The following is an 18,574-nucleotide window of genomic DNA, read 5'->3' on the forward strand; positions in this document are numbered from 1 at the left end:
TATTGTGTTTTGTGTAAACCTAGGACTAAGGCCCTATATATGTTGTGGAGTTTTGTGTAGTTAAAGACTGCCTCACTAACACAGTGTGATAGGACCGTGACACACTAACACTCTTGACAACCGTAGATTTTTCTTGATGAGAAAGTTTATAGCCTTAAAAAATTCAACAAGAATTTTTTAAATTGTGATACCGCAGAGATTGTTAGTGATAGTTAAAAAATAATATTAATATAAGCTTAAATAGGAATCATAAAAAATTTGTCAACTTAATATTATGAAAAAACTTTTTAAAATTTTTTTACAACTACAAAAAGACATAACCTTTATAATTGTAGACTGAGTTATAAGTTGTTCTTTCTTCATGTTCTTTTTGGAAAAAGCTACTTTTAGTCCATATATTCCGAGTTGTTTTTGTTTTATTCCTTGTGTATTTAAAAAAATTTCAACTTGGTTCTTGAGTCTTTCAACAATGTTTCATTTTGATCCTTAACACTATCTAGTTTGGAACTTGCTTATGGAACTTGCTTATGTGACTTGGTAATGCATAATTGAGAAAATTAACTAACAAAATGACATATTTTAAGTTTGTATGGTTATACATCTTCCCGTCCAAACTAAATTGACAAGCCACGACCCTGCACGTGTAACCAATTTTCCCCAAACAGAAACCTAAATTCCCAAATCGAAGATCACAACCCATACAACCAAAGTGAAAACATAATCAACAAATTGTTATCTTCCTCTGTGAAATCCAATCCATCTCTATCAAATTGAAATTAATGCATCTAGCTTGACATCCTTAGTTGTTAGCTCAAGGGGGAAGCATTTGCAAAGTAGGCATGGAGCTGGGATAGTGACTTCAATGGATTGCTGATAACCTTGAAAGAAGGTTTTATGGGTGTGTCAATTATTGGATAAGTGATTAGGGTGTTTTCGTTACTGACTTTATGAATGATTATGGGTCTACTTTTCTGTTTGTAAGTTTTTGTTATTGATATTTGTGCTTTTTTTTCCCTTCTTTCTGTGTGGATAGGCTTTTTGGTTTTGATTAGTTTGCTGACATGAAACCCACCCCCCCCCCCCCTTGTGTAGAAATTTGTTACTTTAGGTGTTGAAATTTGTTGTTAGGATTTTAATGATCAAAGGAAACTCACGTTTCATAGTCTAAATATAGATCAAAGTTAGGGGTGTGAATTAACTTGTCGATTCGTAAAGACTGACTTGATCCAACCTAACTCGCTTAGTTGGGTTGGTTTTTAAGGAGGTGGTGGGTTGGATTGGATTGGATTGTCTTTCTTTCTTTCTTTATTTATTTATTTATTTATTTTTTTTTAATTTTTACAATGGGTTGGGTTGGGTGTGGGTCAACAAATTCACATATTAGCCTAACCCAACCCTACTCACCTATATTTAGTATATATTTTAAAAATATATTATATAATTTTATTATTTACTCTTTTATTTATCAACTTAGTTTGAATAGAACTATATGATGTCCTACTAAATTTGAAGCACTAATAAAATAGTTTGTATTAGTTTGGTGTTATGCTTAGATTTATTAAGTTATAAATTTGCTCTTATTTGTATTTGTGTTGTCCTAACACTCAATTTAAAATTTAAAAAAAAAACAAAAAACAAAAAAAAACTGTCCAACCTGATCTAGGTTGGTTGAGTTGGGCCCCTATGATGGTTTGAGTTAGGTTGTATTTTTTCAACTCGACAATGGTGGGTTAGATTGAAAAAATCTCTCAACCCGTTCTAACCTGACCTATGCACACCCCTAGCTAAATTCAAATACATGTCTACTATATTAGTTTAATCTAGAATAGAAGCAATAGTAGCACGGTACATTATTTGACCATATTGATCTATTTGCCTTTATTACAACGAAAACAATGGGCTAACAGTGTTGTAGCATAATTAGTTGACACTTTTTAGTATTTCCAATTGAGACATTCAAAATTCAAATCTTCACTCCCTCAATTATCAAAAAATAAGGAAAGAAACCATGGTATGTTGTTTGGTGTGTGTGAATATCTAATTTATGAGTTATTTAAACTTTTTTTTTTTATAAATGTTTCATGTATTACATGCATACTTGTTCTTTTTTTTTGGTTTCTTTGTAAAAGTATTGGACTAGTAGAAAATTAGAACTAATGGCTAAAACTATCCACTTAAAAAAAAAATATATATATATCTCATTCAACTTTTTATCTTTAAGCGCCTTTTTATTTTTATTTTTTTTTATAGGGATCTTTTATATTTTGTTTAAACAAAAGAAATATAAAAGAATAGAGGGTAGAAAGAGTGAGTATCATACCATGTTTCACAATTTTGCCATATGCCAAATTGTAAGTGGTAGAAATAAAATGAGGGATCCATGATTCTACCACTTACAAGTCGCCATGTGGCAGAGTTGTGAAAATTAGTGTGGTAGTAGACTTTCTCGGTTAGAAATGATGGGATAGCCTAGCGGGCGTAGCCAAACGGAGGGAACAATAGGCAAAAACCAAGACCAAAAAACCAACCCAAACAAAAGAGTGAATGTTTACTCACTCTAACAGCAAATAGAGAAAGTAGAAACACACACACAGTCACAACTTCACAAGGCAAGGTCAGGGTAGAGAGAGAGAGAGAGAGAGAGAGAAGATGGCAGGAGGAATGGAGGCAAACAAGAACAAGTTCATAGAGGATTGGGGATCAGCCAGAGAGACTCTGGAGCACAACTTCCGTTGGACTCGTCGCAACCTCGCTCTCGTTGGCATCTTCGGCATCGCCGTCCCCTACCTCGTCTACAAAGGCATCGTCCGTGAATTCGTATGTCATTTCTCTCTCTCTCTCTCTCTCTCTCTCTCTCGCTCTACTCTTTTCTCTTCAAAATCGATCAGATCCCATCACACTTTCATCTAAAATAGTAGTTTTGTCGAATTCTAGAACTGGGTTTTCTTTGATACATACTATAGGATTTGAACTTATGATGTTTGTCCAATGATAATTGATTTTGGGTTGCTTTTTGTTGTATTGGGTTTCGAACCCAGGCCCACAGATTTTAGCTGTTGAGCTAAATGAAATTTACTAGAAAAAAATACGGCTGGGTTTTTACCAATTTACAATTGGTATTTCAGCTAAATTGTGAATTTGTTGAAATCTATGACCAGTGTAGTGTGTTATAAACTTATAATTATGATATTTTGTGCGTGAAGGGGACAGCCTTGTGGTCTACAATTGAGATTATGGTTTATGGGTACTTGTAATGTTGTTTCTATGTAAAATCTTGGGCTGGTAAATTGGTAACTATAAAAAAAAAAAGGTTGTACTCGTACCTAGTGCACAAAGCGCCCACTTTTGTGGGGTCGGGAAGAGGTGATTCGTAGTCCGCCTTAACCCCATTGTTGTGTGCAATTGAGATTCTGGTTACTGGATATTTGTAATGTTAATCTTGGGCTGGTAAAGTAGTGACTATCAATAAAAAAAAGGTGGTACCTAGTGTATAAGGCTCCCACTTTTGTGGGGTTGTAGAGAGGTGATTGGTAGTTAGTCCTTAACCCCATTTTTGTTTTGGAAAGGCTGATTCCTGAACTCGAACCCATGACTTGTCCCTTTTGGTAGGAGGAACTTGCCCATACCACTTGTAAGTGGTAACTGTTAATGGGATAGAAAATTATTTTGATTGCTAAGTTACACGTGCACCCCCGTGGTAACCCTTGTAATCCAATGCCATTTGCCAGCAACCCTTGTAATCCAATGGCACTTCCTGACCTCTTCCAAGGGAGAGGTTGAAGGTTCAAGCCCCGATTGTGGGGTGCTTAAATATAGCCAAAAAAAAAAGTCTTCCTCTCAGCAGCTAGAACCAATGACTGTGGGTTGAGGTTATATTAAAATAATTGGGTCTGTTCGTTTGTCTTGTGACATATATTGGAGTTTGCTATAAAGTGTTTCAAACACTTATGGAATGGCACCAAAGTTACTGTCGTTCTTGACATTTTTCTCCTCTGAAATAATAAAGCACATACCTTGGAAAAGTAGAGACCCACCTTACTTCATTGACCTTGCAGTTGCTTTCATTGTCTTCAAGGAGAAGAAAAGCAACTAAAATTCCCTTGGAAGTTGTGAGTATGCAGTTCTTAATAAAAATTTCTGTCTCTTATGAGTGGATTGTTATGGTTGTTGGGTTGTGGGAAACTGGGAATAAGGTTGAGACTGCATTTGGATGTGACTTTTTGTTGAAAGCTTTTTTTTTTTTGATAGGTAATAACAGACTTTATTGATAATAAAAGTGTAATGAATTTACGATAGTAAACTCACTGCACTGAAAAGAATACAAACCAATCAAAAAGAAAGACAAATAGAATTAAGAAATTCAAACAAAGAATGACAATGCGTAAACCCCCAAATATGGGCCCACTCAAACAAAGTTCTAAGTAGCAAAGACTTCACACAGTCTACAAGTCTTTCAGTTTCCTCAAAAGTTTGGGCATTGCGCTCCTTCCAAATTAACCACATAAGACACGTTGGAACCATATTCCACACATTTGAAGTGTGACTTCCCAACCAATTCCACCATGTAGAGAGAAGAGAAACAACATTCTTCGGCATCACCCATTGAACCCCAAACAAATGAAGGACTTCACTCCACAAGGTATGAGCATACTTCCAATGGATCAGTAAGTGATCCACAGTTTCCTCTTCACATCGACAAAGGCAGCACCAATTAACAAGAGGTAAATTCTTCTTAATAAGGTTGTCTATAGTAAGAATCCCACCCCTAGCAGCTGTCCATAAGAAGAAAGCCACCCTTTTAGGTACCTTAACACTCCAAATACTCCTCCAAGGAAAAGACACCAACGGGGCTACTAGCAATGAAAAATAGAAAGAGCGCACATCAAAAACACCATTACGATTCAATTGCCATATCATGATATCATCACCCCCTCTAGGTAGCTTGGATGAAATATGCACAAAAAAATCATAAAAGATCCCTGTCTCCCAATCTTGAAAAGCACGACGGAAATGTAAGTTCCAGCTTCTACCACCCCCATCCGGTGTATAGTCAACCATATCAGAAATCATAGCTGCCTTATCCACAGCAATAGCAAACATAGTAGGATATAAATCCTTCAAGGCAGTATGGCTACTCCAAGGGTCATACCAAAATCTGATATGAAAATCCTCAGCCGCTGCATACAACACATGACCAAAGTAGCTCTTAGCCCCCTTCCTAATGTTCTTCCACATACCACATCCATGCGTCCCTCTAACAACTCTAGTACACCATCCCCCACTGGCCTCCCCATATTTGGAAGCTATAACTTGCCTCCATAAATGTGTGACCTCATTCCCAAAACGCCATAGCCGCTTCCCAAGCAAAGCTTGGTTAAACAGTCCAATCTTCCGGATCCCCAAGCCACCTACCTCCACTGGCCACACAACTTTCTCCCAAGCAACAAGTGAGAATTTAAAAACATCATTAGATCTCCCCCAAAGGAAATTTTTCTGAATCCTCTCTAATCTGTCCGCTACATGTTGTGGAGTTGTGAACAAAGATAAATAATATGTAGGGAGACTTGATAAGGTACTCTTCAATAAAGTAAGTCTACCCCCTTTTGATAAATATAATTGCTTCCAACCTACAAGCCTTTTTTCCATTCGTTCAATGATAGGGTTCTATATTGAGGAATCCTTATAATGTGCCCCCAAAGGCATACCCAAATAAGACATGGGTAAACAGCCTACCTTACAATATAAAATACGAGCTAAGGCATCCAAATTCCCAACCTCACCAACCGGCACAATCTCACTCTTACCAACAATTACTTTCAGTCCTGTGATAGCTTCAAAGAAAATTAGAACCATACGAATATGTAATAATTGTTCCTCAGATGGATTACAAAAGAGAATAGTATCATCAGCAAACAAAAGTTGAGAGATATGCAAACCTCCACTTGTATTGGGACTTGCTTGGAAGCCATTGAGAAAGCCTCCATCTTTTGGCCTTTTCAACAACCTACTCAACACCTCCATTACCAACAACCTACTCAACCATTGAGAAAGCTTAATGGATTAAAGCTGGTTAAAGTATAGTTGTACCTAGAAAAAGTGAGGCTTTAAAAATCTGTACATAGCAAATAAGCTAAAAAGCTAAAATAAAAGTAAGTGTAAAACAGACCCTGAGCTTCCTATATTTTTGAAGCTACTAGCACAAATTCTACATAGATACGTGTTGATCTCTTTATATCTGTGCAAAGTCTTTTCATATGGGACATCTAATCTTTTGGAAAATTGATTTGAATAATCTTGTGTTGTATGAGTAGAGTGTCATGGTTAACAGATATGGAAAATTTTGTAGGCTTTGTTATTCAGTTCTACTGTATAAGGGAGAGGTAAACAAAGTAGTTTATTATCTACCATTTCAGTTCAAAGACTTGGTATATGATGACCTTAATTGACTTAAAACATCTGCATGTTAAATTATTTCCTAGCCATAATCGTATTAGTTTTTGGCCGGATTTATAAGCTTAATAATGTTAGGTACTTTATTCAGTATCCCCATTTATGTTGGATTAAAATTATCTCAAACATACATGATTCTTTAAAGTTAGTGACATGCTACATTAACCACGCTAAGCACCCTATTTTAGTGGGAGAAAAAGATGGCCTCCTCTATTTGATAAAAATTTCAATGTCTTGCTTGAGTAGAATCTGGCTATACCATGCTTAACTGTTTTTCATTCACAAATATCTTTTTTCACCTTTCTGATATATGAATTTTTTGGCCCCAAGGGAAGGGAGAATGGGAGATTTAAACTAGTGACCTCTGCTTCATGAGGCATGATACCCAGTTGAATGTGCTATCCCTGGGATTATTTTTCATTCACAAATATCATGTCTTCTAAGTTGCTCTCTTTCTTTGTGCATTTAACTTGTATCCTCACACACCACTTGTTTCTTATGGGGATGGAAGCACTATTTAGCCTGAGTCCAATTTGGCTTTTGGTTTTAGTTTTTTAAGGTTGACAAGACCTGCTATACTTAGATATGTATAAGCTTTTAATTTAATGCAAAATGCTATGGAATTTTATTTTATGTGAATGCTGTGAGAAGTGCCAACCACAAGTCTGGTACAATGTTAAAATGTCAGGCTGCCAAGCGCAATCTTGACAGTGGCCACTTGTTGAAAAATGCCAAAGAATAGGACCATATCTAAGTCACCCCTTCCATGACCTCACTTGAAGTTTGACTAACACTGGGCTCTGTTTTGTTTTCAATAAAAATTTTTGTTACTTATCCAAAAAAAGTTTGACCAATTCTGGGTAATGACCCTTTAGTGTGAGAATTCCAGAATTGGAGCCTTAGAATATGTGGGGATGGAGACTGGGAGGGATGGTGTACAAGATTTTTTTATTTTGTTTCATAATGATGTGAGGAGTCTTAAACTCTAGAAGTGTAATGTCATTTTGAGTTGTATAATATGCCTCATATGATCTACTTTATACAAGTTTGTGTAAATTCAGTTCTGGGGAAACTGGAAAGATAATTACTTTGCACTTTTCAGGATATTGAATTATCTTTAGATTTATTGTGCTATATAGGCTCTACTATTGAATTATCTTAACTCCCTTGAGGTCCCTTGTACTAATAACATTAAACATTTTTATTTAAAGCCAATTCTACATGCAATGGTACATAAAATTGTGTGTGTAGATTTTGTTTTTCTCTCCTTTAAAAAGCTTGTAACATGTGACCTTGCTACTGTATTTTTTTTTTTTAAAATTAAAATCTATGACTGTATGTACACCCTACTATCAAAGTTGTGCTGTTGAACTTTCTTTGCAGCAGATATGAATTTATTCCAAGACTAATTTGGACTTAAAATTTGATCTTTGTTTCATCACTGAAATGTAATGGTAATGCACATTGCATACACAGCCTTCTTCATTTTCATTTACTTTTTGCCTGTGGTCAATCTTCTCTCCTTACCATTTGAGAAACAACTATGTAGAATAGTTTTGAACATTTTCATTTTTGTTATTTGGTCGGATGCAAGTACATGTCGAAATTGTTATTCCATACTTCCAGTTACTCTTTGAGCTTGCTAACATATTGTTAACTGTGGTCACAGCATATGCAAGATGAGGATGCAGGCAGGCCGTACAGGAAGTTCCTGTGAGACTTCAGAAGTGCTTGATAATAATTGTGGGGAGTAGTAAGAACTAGGTTCTCTATGGAACCACATAATGTTCCTTTTCATAATCGGAGAAACAATTTTCTTTTCTTTTGTTGGTCTGTAGCATATGGTGTTCTGCCAGTGTCCATTGTACTTTGCATTATACTTTGCTGTCAAAAATTCTGAATATTTGATGCTCAAGTTCTGCCTTTTGTGATCAATTCAATATTTTTCTTCTTTTATGGAGCCCATCATGCATATTTATGTGAATTATGATCATGGGTTTAGAAACCAACCCTTGATAGAACTGAAGAAGGAGAAGGTTAAATGTTTCAGTTTTTTTTTTTTTTGGTTCGTCTGTAATTTTCCCTTGGACTGCTCTTTCTCAAAACTTTTAAATCTTGTGGTAATATTTCCAAAATTTCTTAGAATTCCGGCCACGTAACAGAGAAATGTATTCCTTTAGACTCTGCTCAAGTAGAAACACTATTGCCTGCAGGATTTCAATGGGGGTCACGTTGATAGATTGTTTGTTTTTCAAAATTTGCTTTACTAGGAACGGATATGAGTCATATGACAAATCTTGAATTTGTGTGGCATTAAGAAACAAAATTGGCGGACTAATATAATGTTGTAGAGTTTTCGGTCTCTTGAAGGGTGGAGATTAAACACTGCCATATGCAAAATAGCTTGAGCAGCCACAATGTATCATTTATGATTGCAAAGAAATGCTGGTATTCATATTGGTTAATTCAGAACAGGGAGAGTGGCTTCTTCTTCAAATCATCAGATATCTTAGAGCTAGGGCTAGGTTTTGTAACCAGATTAGAAATTCCATCTATAATTCCATCTATAAGTGAGTTCTATTAGTAAATGGGGGATACCATTTTCAAGCTTTAAAAGCAGTTGTTTAGGATATAGTTGTATCATATGGTTCGAAATTTGCTTAATGTTTGATTTGTAGGATTAGGTAACATGAGTTTGTAGCAGATTGCTGCTTGTATATGTGTTTTTGACAAATTGCATCTGTTGTGTTGCTTTTGTAATGAAATTTATTCCATCATCTGAAAAAAGAAACAAAGGAAACTGGAAACATGGGTACCATTTGGTATGGATGTTTTAGAACTGTTGTTTGTTGTTTAAATGCCCAAACACGTGGGCATCACACTAAGTTTATGTGTTTGGTAAGGTGTATTGTTGAGGTGATGTTTGAGTTATGTTGTCCCAAATATGTTACCGTTTGGTTGAAATACATTGGGTCCACTTGAAGTGACTATACCTCAACGTCTCTTCTCCCTCACGCCATCTGTCATTTTTGAGTCTCTATCCTCTCCATCCTTCCCGACGCTCTCTTCTCCTCTCCCTCTTGCACAATGGCAATCCCATGACCATAGAGTAGCTAACCCTTCATTAATCCCACCCACCCATTTGAATCCCTCATTACTCATCCCCAACGGCCACTTGAAAGCTATCACAAATCCAAAATTAAAGTTACCAAACCCTAAATTCACCTAATTCATCCCAAATCCGTACGGCTTAATTTATCTTCTCAACCACCGTATTTACTTAACCAGTCTAGCCACACCTTAATCATTGTTTTGGGCAAGATTTGTTCAAACAAGTATCAGACTTTATCTCAAATCAAATTAAGTTCCCTTGCACAGCTCATCTACCATTACCATGGTATATTATGGAGCGTGCAGACACAATGTCTTCCTCTTCAGCCTTTCTGCCCTATTCATCCTCCTCCAACGCAGTTTCTTCATCTACGGTAAGTGTTTAATATTGCTATTGCTATTCAATTAAATGTTGAATTTTGCTATTGCATTTGTTCTTGGTTGCTGTTGAACAATCGTTCACCCACGGTGTTCATATTTGTTCACAATTATTGTTGATTTTTGCTCTTGATTTTGGACTTGATTTTCCATCATACCCATCTAACTAAAGTTAAGTGTGGTTTGAAAAATGGGCTTTTTGAAGCACTATGGGGTTTAGAAAAATGGGCTTTTCAGAAATCATTTATAAGGGCTTAAGTGTATGTTTGATTTCATATAAATCATTTGATCTCACTGAAATAGTATTTGCCAAATATCACTGAATTCATTCCCTGTTTCATCTGGTCAGGTGATTTCATTGAGTCGTGTCACTTTTGCTTCACTGCCTAGGAAAAGTAATGACCTGACAATGATATGACCAAAACTAAGACGGTAGCATAAATAAGATCAAAAGTACATTTTGGGAATTATCATCAAAGTGAAATATTCTAGTCACAATCCCAGAAAACATGTAACATGGGACTAGTGTGCTGGTCTGATCTTTGGCTTCCTTTTTGAAACACTGAATGCAGCTTAAAAAAAAATGATTCATATCTATGTGAAGTTTGAAATAGGATGATACATGACATGACAAGACTAAAACGATTTGCAACAATAAAATTGAACAAAATAAAAATAAAGGATAGATAACGTGAGAGAGGTTTTTTTTTTTTTTTTTTTTAAATTTAGAAAGATAACGTGAGAGAGTTAGTACAAAACAATCGGAGGGAAATTTCCAAAAGAAATTTTATTATTCAATTAAAACTATAAACAAAACTGAATCTTAGGTTCTTTAGAGTTCCAAACTTAATAGGAATAACAAAAAAAATAAAAAATAAAAAAAATAAAAAATAAAAGAGATGGGTTCAAGTTACACCTGGTGTAACTTGAAAAGAGTTACACCTTTTTTTAGCCTTTGATTCTTGTAAGATCTAATGGTGAGAAAGACACAAATTTTCACATTATTAATATATTAAAATTTAATTACATAACTGCCCCCGAAATTAATGTACATCACTTCATTATTCATTTTTTTACAAAAACTATGCACCTTCTCTCTCCAATTCATCTCTCCCATGGCTCCACCTTACTACGTTGGCCACAAAACCAGCAAAGGAACAAAACATACTTAACCAACTAAGTTTGTGGAGGTTGTTTTTCTCAAAAACAATTTTTTTTTTGGAGGTGGCTTTTAATTCTTAAACGAGTTGGGTTTTTCAAAAAGGGTGGATAAAACCCGAAGGTGGCAGGAAAGGCTTGGTCCTTGGTTAAAAATGATGGTTTTGGTCTAAACCCATTATCACTTTGTAATACATATGCAGCAATCAATTAGAATCGTACAGAACCTTAAAATGTGCGAGGACTGTCACCGTGTGGCAAAATTGGTGTCCAAAGTTTACAACAAAGAAGTAATTGTTAGAGATAAAACTTGATGATTTCACCATTTCAGGCTTGGTTTGTGTTCATATACATAAAGATATTGGTGAGAGCTTAATAAAGGAGACACTGTAAATTATTGATCCAATTTTCTCTGCGTGTACCATCTGCCTCTAAAGGGCAAACAAAATCAATACTTCCTTTTTCAATCTTTAACCATAAAGTCTGAAAAGACAATCAATACTTATAACTAGTATTTGTTAGGGTGGGTCTCCATCTGAAACCCAATGGGTTTTATGGTGGAGAGGATGGAACTGTGGTAGAGGTGACGCCAAAAAAAGAAGGGAATTTGTGAAAATAAAGAATAAAATAATATACATTTATTGTGGAGACAGCTAAGTTATTAATTTCTAGAATATTAATGATAGCAGAAATTACTCTTTTTCTCACCATTAGATCTTATAAAAATCAATGGCTACAAAAAGGTGTAACTCTTTTGAAATTATACCAGGTGTAACTTGAACCCATCTTAAAATAAAATTGTCTTGCAAGAAAATAAATTAGACTCCTACACCAAATAGGAAAAGAAAAAAACAAATTAAATGATTGGACTTATATATTTAGGCCCAAATATTCGTATGTTGGGCCATCTTCTTTTTACGTCTATGCTCATAGATTTGTGTAATTGAAGGCCCTATATCTTGTGTCCGCAGAGCACCATAGGAATTTTATACAGCAAGTCTATACGTTTCATATTCATCAGCAGTCATACTTTCTCGGATGATCTTCACAACTTGCCCACGTCTAAGCCCATAATACTTAGCAACTGGATCACGTACCAATATCTGTGGTAGCTGGTTTTGATACGAAAACAAATACAAGAAAATGTTAGAACTTGGAAGGATTGTATTAGCTGGCCAATGTATATATCATAAATTAAGTTGACATCACAATTGATTAGGAATATTGAGGTTCAGCCATTTGCTGAGAAGATGGACAAACATAATTTTGAATTGGTATGCAATCCAAGGTAAACATGATCCTTGGTTCTTTTCCAATATCTGAGGAAGCCAAAATCCAATACAATGTCAAACATGAAATATTATAAACTAGAAGGATTTTCGTTAGAAAAGCAAGCCATGGCATATATCTTGTTCTTATGTGAAGTAGACATCAGATTTGAGTACGAGATTTGTAGGAATAAACATTTGAAGAGAACATGGGCATACAACAATGGGGTAAAGAACAATGGGCATACACTGTTTAAGAATTTCACATGTAATTCGAACTTTTAGCAGTTGAACTAGACAATGTACGGATGAACAAAAGTTCTCTTTTCAAAGCCAAAGCTAGCAGAGCTGGGAGTTGTTTTTGATTAGTCGGTATAGAGATGCTTCTGTAGCTGATTTAGTGCAAGGCAACAATGGGGTGATGCATTGGGACCTTCAGTTTTCAAGATTGGGAGCTGGAAGCTACGGATAGGTTTATGGATTTAATCTGTTTAATGTCATCGAAAAGAAAGGGAGATGACAAGATGTGCTAGTGGCCCTCAAAGAGCAGAGGTTTTGAGGTAGGAGGCTATTACTGGTTGTTATGTAAGCCTACCTCAATCTCATTTCCACGGAAAATTATTTGGATATGAAAGATCCCTCCTAGAGTTGCCTTCTTCTCTTGGACTGCTGAGCTGGGGAAGATTTTGTCTATAGATAAATTATGGAAGAGAAGTATAATTGTTTATCGATTGGTGTGTTATGTGCAAACGAAATGGGGAAAACATGGGCCATCTGCTTCTACATTTTCCTATAGCTTCCAAGTTGTGGTCTCTGGTTTTTTGTGTGTTTGGTTTACATTGGGTTATGCCACAGCAAGTAAAGGATCTGTTAGCGTCTTGGCAGGGCAGTTTTGGCCTGCATTGTAATGTCGTAATCTGGAAAATGGTGCCACACTGCGTGATGTGGTGCATTTGGAGGGAGAGAAATGCCAGAAGTTTTGAGGGATGTGAACAGTCTAGCATTAAGCTTAAATCCTTTTTCCTTCACTCCTTGATGGATTGGACTAGAGCTTTACAATTTATTCTTGTTTTTCATTGTTAGACTTGCTTGAGCTTTTGTAATTTGAGAGGCCAGTGATTTTTGTGCTGCCAATTGAGATTGTTTATAGAAGGATTTTTTATTTTATTTTATACTTTTAGCTTTAATTTTTTAAAAGAAGACCTCTATTAAAAGTAACTTTAATGTTAAGCATGGGAAGCAGGAAGCTTACCAGTAGCTAATCTATTATTTCATGTGGAGTATTTTAAGTGGCAGAACCAGCTGTGTAGAGAAACAGTTTTGCTGTTCACTTGTGAGTAATTCCTCAGGCAGCAGCATTCTATTGTATTTCTTTATAGCTGAAACTCTCTCTTTCCTTACTGAAGTCTCAGCAAATATATCCTATCATCTCTCTTTCTTATTCATTGCATGACAGGCCTTAAGAGTCAAATAAGGCTGTACTGCATGATCAACCAGTGTTTAACCTGTCTGTCTATGGGATAAATAGACATTAGAACAATATTGGTAGAATTTGGTTACAATTTAATATTATTTTACAAAAATTTGGGTAAGAAAATATTATTGTTGCTAAAAAATTATGTTGACGAGCCTTTCACAAGATGTCTTCCGTCTGTCCTTGTTGTAGCTTGTAACATTTCATTAACATTACACCATTTAATAATTTTACATTAGATCAGATATTTAACCAAACCCACCATTAGATTATGACAGTGGGACAAATTTGGTAACCAGCTTACAAATGATTATGTGGTGGGTAAGGGTATGGAAAATTAGTGGTTTATAGCTTGGAAAAAATAGGAACTAAGAGGCAGAGAGGGGCTGACACGAGGGTCATGTTGAAGGAATTATGGCACAGCAGGACACTTAAGTCTTTCTAAGGTTGCTTTGTGGCTAAAGCTGTGGAAAAAAGGTTTCTAGTTGAGGTTTCAAAAGATCAAAGGAAATCTCCCTTTCCCCAACTATTGAAAAAAAAAGGGGGGGAAATCATTAAGATCAAAGGATAGCAAGAAATAAGACTCTGGGAAAGAGGAAGATTTCTTGGAAAAGAGGGAGATTCCCTAGAGGCCACCCATGCCTTTCATAAACCAAAACCCAATTTCTCATTAATCACACACACACACACACACACAACCAAATTGTAATTGGACTAGCCCAAAGATTTCATATAAATGCCTATTAACATAAGTAGACACATGACATCTACTAATAGAATAAATCCTGTGGGCCTGCATCTAATCCATGGTCTTTGTCCAACAATCACAGAAATTGCAAAAAAATATCATCAGTTTCAAACATGTACAGAAGTAGAAATTAGACTGAAATAAGATCACACAGGACAAGCCAAACAAAACGTTATTAAAGCTCTTGAAGAGCCAAGAGAAATGAAAATGGAAACTATGGTTCCTTGTACTCTTTTCAAAAATCAATGACAAATGCGAGTTTGTAAGGATATGACTCTTCATCAGAAAGCAATATTTAGCTGAGCATGAACATTAGAGCTTATGTGAATGGAATTCAATTACTTTTCCTTTTCGGGGGTGGGGGAACTATGTGGCATTTGGTGCTTGCAAAAGCAGTAGTACAAATAAATCAACATGCCCTGGAATCTAAGAAGAGCAAATTTGAAGTTATTCAAGACTGACCTGTAAATCCTTTAATCCATACTTCTTCAGCATCTCCTTCTTTTCATCGTTGGATAGTACTACATGTTTAGGAACTAAAACATGTTCTGTTATATTGACCACTAATTCTTTTTCCTGCATAAAGAGTTGACAAAAGCATTAGATCACCATCATTCAGCTCCTAACGCAGCAGTTGCTGGTACTACCAAAACATCCCATGGCAATATTAGGAAAAGGAAAAGAAAGTTTTACAGCTACATGTAGAGATGTATCTGATTTACATCACCCACTACGAAAGCCAAATGTTGAGAAAAACTCTCCCACCCTTCACTTATACTTCGCCATAATCCACACCCATGGGCCCTCCTACAAACCTTAGTACTCCACCCCCCCTTCCCTAGTAAAACTTGATTAAAGAACACAATTTTCCTGATCCCCAACCTGCCCATCTCAAAAGCTAAGCAAACCTTATCCCATGCCACCAAAGGGTATTTGAAACACAACTTTGAAGCCCCCCCAAAGTTTCTTTGAATTCTTTCCAATCTATCAACCACAGATTTAGGAATGGTAAATGACAATAGATAGTATGTTGGAAGGCTAGAAAGAGTACTCTTCAACAAAGTGAGTCTACCACCCTTTGATAAATAATTAAAAAAAGAAAAAGAAAAAATAGATGCACAATAATGGGCATCTTTCAAAAACATAAACACTGGCTGTTGAATATCAGTAGAGAATTAGTGTTCACCTCAAAGACCTCCATGCGGATAAGTTTATTGACTTCTTCAACACCGTGTTTGGCTTGTGCTGTCAAACGGTTTTGAGCAACCACAATTGCACTGAAAATATTATCAGCTTTCAGACGCTGGGCCAAATTCTTTACTACTCCAGCACCAACTTGTCCCTCAGGAAAGAAGACATAAATCTGGAACAAGGTCAAGAGCAAAATAAGAAGCAAGCACACAAAAAATTGCAGACTTAAACTAAATATGCAAAATGTGGCACAAACCAGCGGTCCTTATTTGACAGATCAAAAAGAGACCACCATAAGAAAGAACAGAAAGAAACATGTAAAAAGAAAATTGCAAGTAAAACAAAGTGAATGTTGAGCATAATACAATATAGAACACTAGATTTCCTTGTATAAAATCTTTTTCTCAAAGATTTACCCCTTGATAAGTATACAACATTAATGAAGCTTTTGAGCAGGAGCAAAAACATTTTCTTTTTTCTTTTTGCATAAGTTTGTCATCCATGAGTAAGCAAAGGTGATCTATGCTTGATAACAAGGATATATATATATATATATATGAGAGTGTAAACCAACAGCATCCATTAATTTGATGCATTGAACAGTGAGACATAATAAATTTAAACCCAAGCAATGACAGAAGAACAAAAATAAATCAGTGAAAGTTAAATGTAAGTTCAAAGATAATTAATCAAAGATAGCCAATATCATACCTGATCGGAGGAATCTTGTTCCTTGCTTTTATGGATAAAAAGCTCATCCCTTTTAATTCTTTCACCAAAATGCTGAGTAAACTGCTGTCTTGTCATGTTGATCTCAGAATCATCAACACTATAACCACGATCCCTCAGCATTTGAAACACTGTTTTTCGGACTTTATATATCCTTGAAACTTGTTCTGGTGTTGACATCTTTTAACGGGTAAGATTCAAAAGAGAGCTTGTCTGTTAGGTAGTGCCATGAAAAATCTCTCAAGATTCTATTTTAAATTGGGAGAAGATATTGCAATTCTACTTCTTAGTCAAAAGTCAAAATTTCAATAAATTAACTAATAAAAGTTAAATGGATCATGATTAAAGATGCCTTATCTAATTGAACAATGGGTTAATATCCAAAAAGTGTTGGCAAGACAACAACAACAACAACAACAAAGCCTTAGTCCCAAAATTTGGGGTTGGCTATGGATCCTTGACAAATTAGAATGGATCAGTCACATGAACAATAAAGAAAAACAACGATAATATAAGCAGAAGGGAATTCCTAGTAACTAAATCTGTAACTCCAATTCCAGCAAAGATTGTTTAATGTCTTCAACTACACAAAGCTATATATATATATATATATATCTGTTGGATTACCAGCTAAAACATTACAAGGAGTATATTCAAATTATTAGCCCCTGGATTACCCAGTAACTGGTTTTGGCGGGTGGAATCAGTTGCCCATTGGAGTTTGATTAACAGTGAGAATTGTTGTACAGTATACTCTGCAACGTGCAACTAATATGAGTGAAGTTTTCCTATGTCATCAAAAAAAAAAAAATATATATATATATATATATAATTTGCAAAGGCTAAATATATGGATTCGGAAATATGTAAGGCTGAATGTATTATTTTCATTGAGGAGACCATCCGAAACCTTTAACAAGAGGAATCAGTCTGTGTGTATCACTTCTAGTCCTAAAAATTCTATGTCACCTTTAGGAAAGATAATCAGGGAAATAGTATAAACCACTAGTACATATAATATTTATGCATACGGAGAACGCACCAATTTTCATTAGACCAGATTAGCATCTCCTGCCTAACAAATAAGGGTCGGAGGGTGATGCCACGGGTTCAATCCCAAATTTGGTGTTTGAGTAAATTTGACCATCAGTTCATCACACACAAACACAATCCTCAAAAGAACATTCTCATTAATCAAGCTTAATTCTGTCCAGAATTGAGCTTGTTGAATACATAATGACCACAACCAAAGGGTACAATATATCTTAAACTTAAAATGCAAAAATAAATAAATAAATAAATAAAACTACACTATATATATGAGCATTTTTTTTTTAAGCACAATCTAGAGAAAGAACAAAAGGGTTTCTTGACCATGAAAAAGATAATATGAATGGAGAAGTTATCTCATGAGACAGCCACAAGTGGGACTCACATATGAAACAGACCAAATGTATATACATTCATACATACATTGAAATATATATATATAATCCATGTATCTAACTTCAAATATTAGAATAAAATTGAAAGTATATGAAAATATAAAATTACCCAGACGGAATATTAAACATGAATTGCGAGCTTAACTGTCTATGTGGCATCAAAACACACAAACACACGACACAACATAACTACATAAGTGTATCAACAAAATATATAAAAGCATGGGATTAAGGGTACCAGTACTTTGAGTTTGTGTTTATAGTACCTGGGTTTTTTTTGCACAGACCTTGACAACCTCAAAATCGTGTCAGTGAACTGGGATTCTTAATCTTTGCAAAGCCAGAGAGAGAGAGAGAATCTATGTTTATCACGTTAGCTTAGACTCATGCAAAGGGAGCCTAATTGGGGTTTAGGGTTTTTCATCCATTGTTGGGCCTAACGGCCCCAGCCCATCGTATCCCAATGCAACAGTAAGTTTTTGTGTAACGGGCTCTAGCCTCTAGTCTGGATAGATAAACAAGCCCAAAGTACCAAAAAAAAAAAATTTAAAAAAAATAATTTGAATTTTAATTAGCTTAACAGATAAAGTCTTTTATCTCTTGCATATAAAATTTGGAGTTT

The 18,574-nt window shown here is 35.4% G+C and overlaps 2 protein-coding genes across 3 annotated transcripts; one reads left to right on the forward strand and one right to left on the reverse strand.

The window, feature by feature from the left end:
- The first annotated feature begins 2,532 nt into the window (after positions 1-2,532).
- On the forward strand, positions 2,533-8,406 carry LOC111984542 (uncharacterized). The gene is made up of 2 exons (XM_024016165.2): positions 2,533-2,817; positions 8,120-8,406. The coding sequence occupies exons 1-2, from the start codon at positions 2,650-2,652 to the stop codon at positions 8,165-8,167; spliced, it is 216 nt and encodes a 71-aa protein (XP_023871933.1). The 5' UTR covers positions 2,533-2,649; the 3' UTR covers positions 8,168-8,406.
- A 3,529-nt stretch (positions 8,407-11,935) lies between these two features.
- LOC111999619 (DNA-directed RNA polymerases II and IV subunit 5A) lies at positions 11,936-18,347 on the reverse strand. 2 transcript variants are annotated; one of them, XM_065778271.1, is made up of 5 exons: positions 18,219-18,347; positions 16,490-16,720; positions 15,774-15,950; positions 15,050-15,163; positions 11,936-12,209 (listed from the first exon to the last, which is right to left on the reverse strand). In XM_065778271.1, exons 2-5 carry the CDS (start codon positions 16,685-16,687, stop codon positions 12,084-12,086), a joined length of 615 nt encoding a protein of 204 aa, XP_065634343.1. In that variant the 5' UTR covers positions 16,688-16,720; positions 18,219-18,347; the 3' UTR covers positions 11,936-12,083. The 2 variants fall into 2 exon arrangements, with proteins under 2 accessions (XP_065634343.1, XP_023887527.1); XM_024031759.2 differs by having other exon boundaries at positions 16,490-16,687; positions 18,219-18,346.
- Positions 18,348-18,574: the final 227 nt, after the last annotated feature.

This window comes from Quercus suber, unplaced genomic scaffold (assembly GCF_002906115.3).
Source record: "Quercus suber isolate HL8 unplaced genomic scaffold, Cork oak 2.0 scaffold_177, whole genome shotgun sequence".
In the NCBI taxonomy this organism is placed as follows: domain Eukaryota; kingdom Viridiplantae; phylum Streptophyta; class Magnoliopsida; order Fagales; family Fagaceae; genus Quercus; species Quercus suber.

Excerpts from the sequence above, each read along its gene's own strand:
- LOC111984542 (XM_024016165.2), top strand. The coding sequence starts at position 2,650 with ATGGCAGGAGGAATGGAGGCAAACAAGAACAAGTTCATAGAGGATTGG. Across the intron at positions 2,818-8,119 it reads AAGGCATCGTCCGTGAATTC|CATATGCAAGATGAGGATGC; the intron begins GTATGTCATTTC and ends CTGTGGTCACAG.
- LOC111999619 (XM_065778271.1), bottom strand. The coding sequence starts at position 16,687 with ATGTCAACACCAGAACAAGTTTCAAGGATATATAAAGTCCGAAAAACA. Across the intron at positions 15,951-16,489 it reads AACAAGATTCCTCCGATCAG|ATTTATGTCTTCTTTCCTGA; the intron begins GTATGATATTGG and ends ACCTTGTTCCAG. Across the intron at positions 12,210-15,049 it reads ATGGATTAAAGGATTTACAG|CTACCACAGATATTGGTACG; the intron begins GTCAGTCTTGAA and ends TATCAAAACCAG.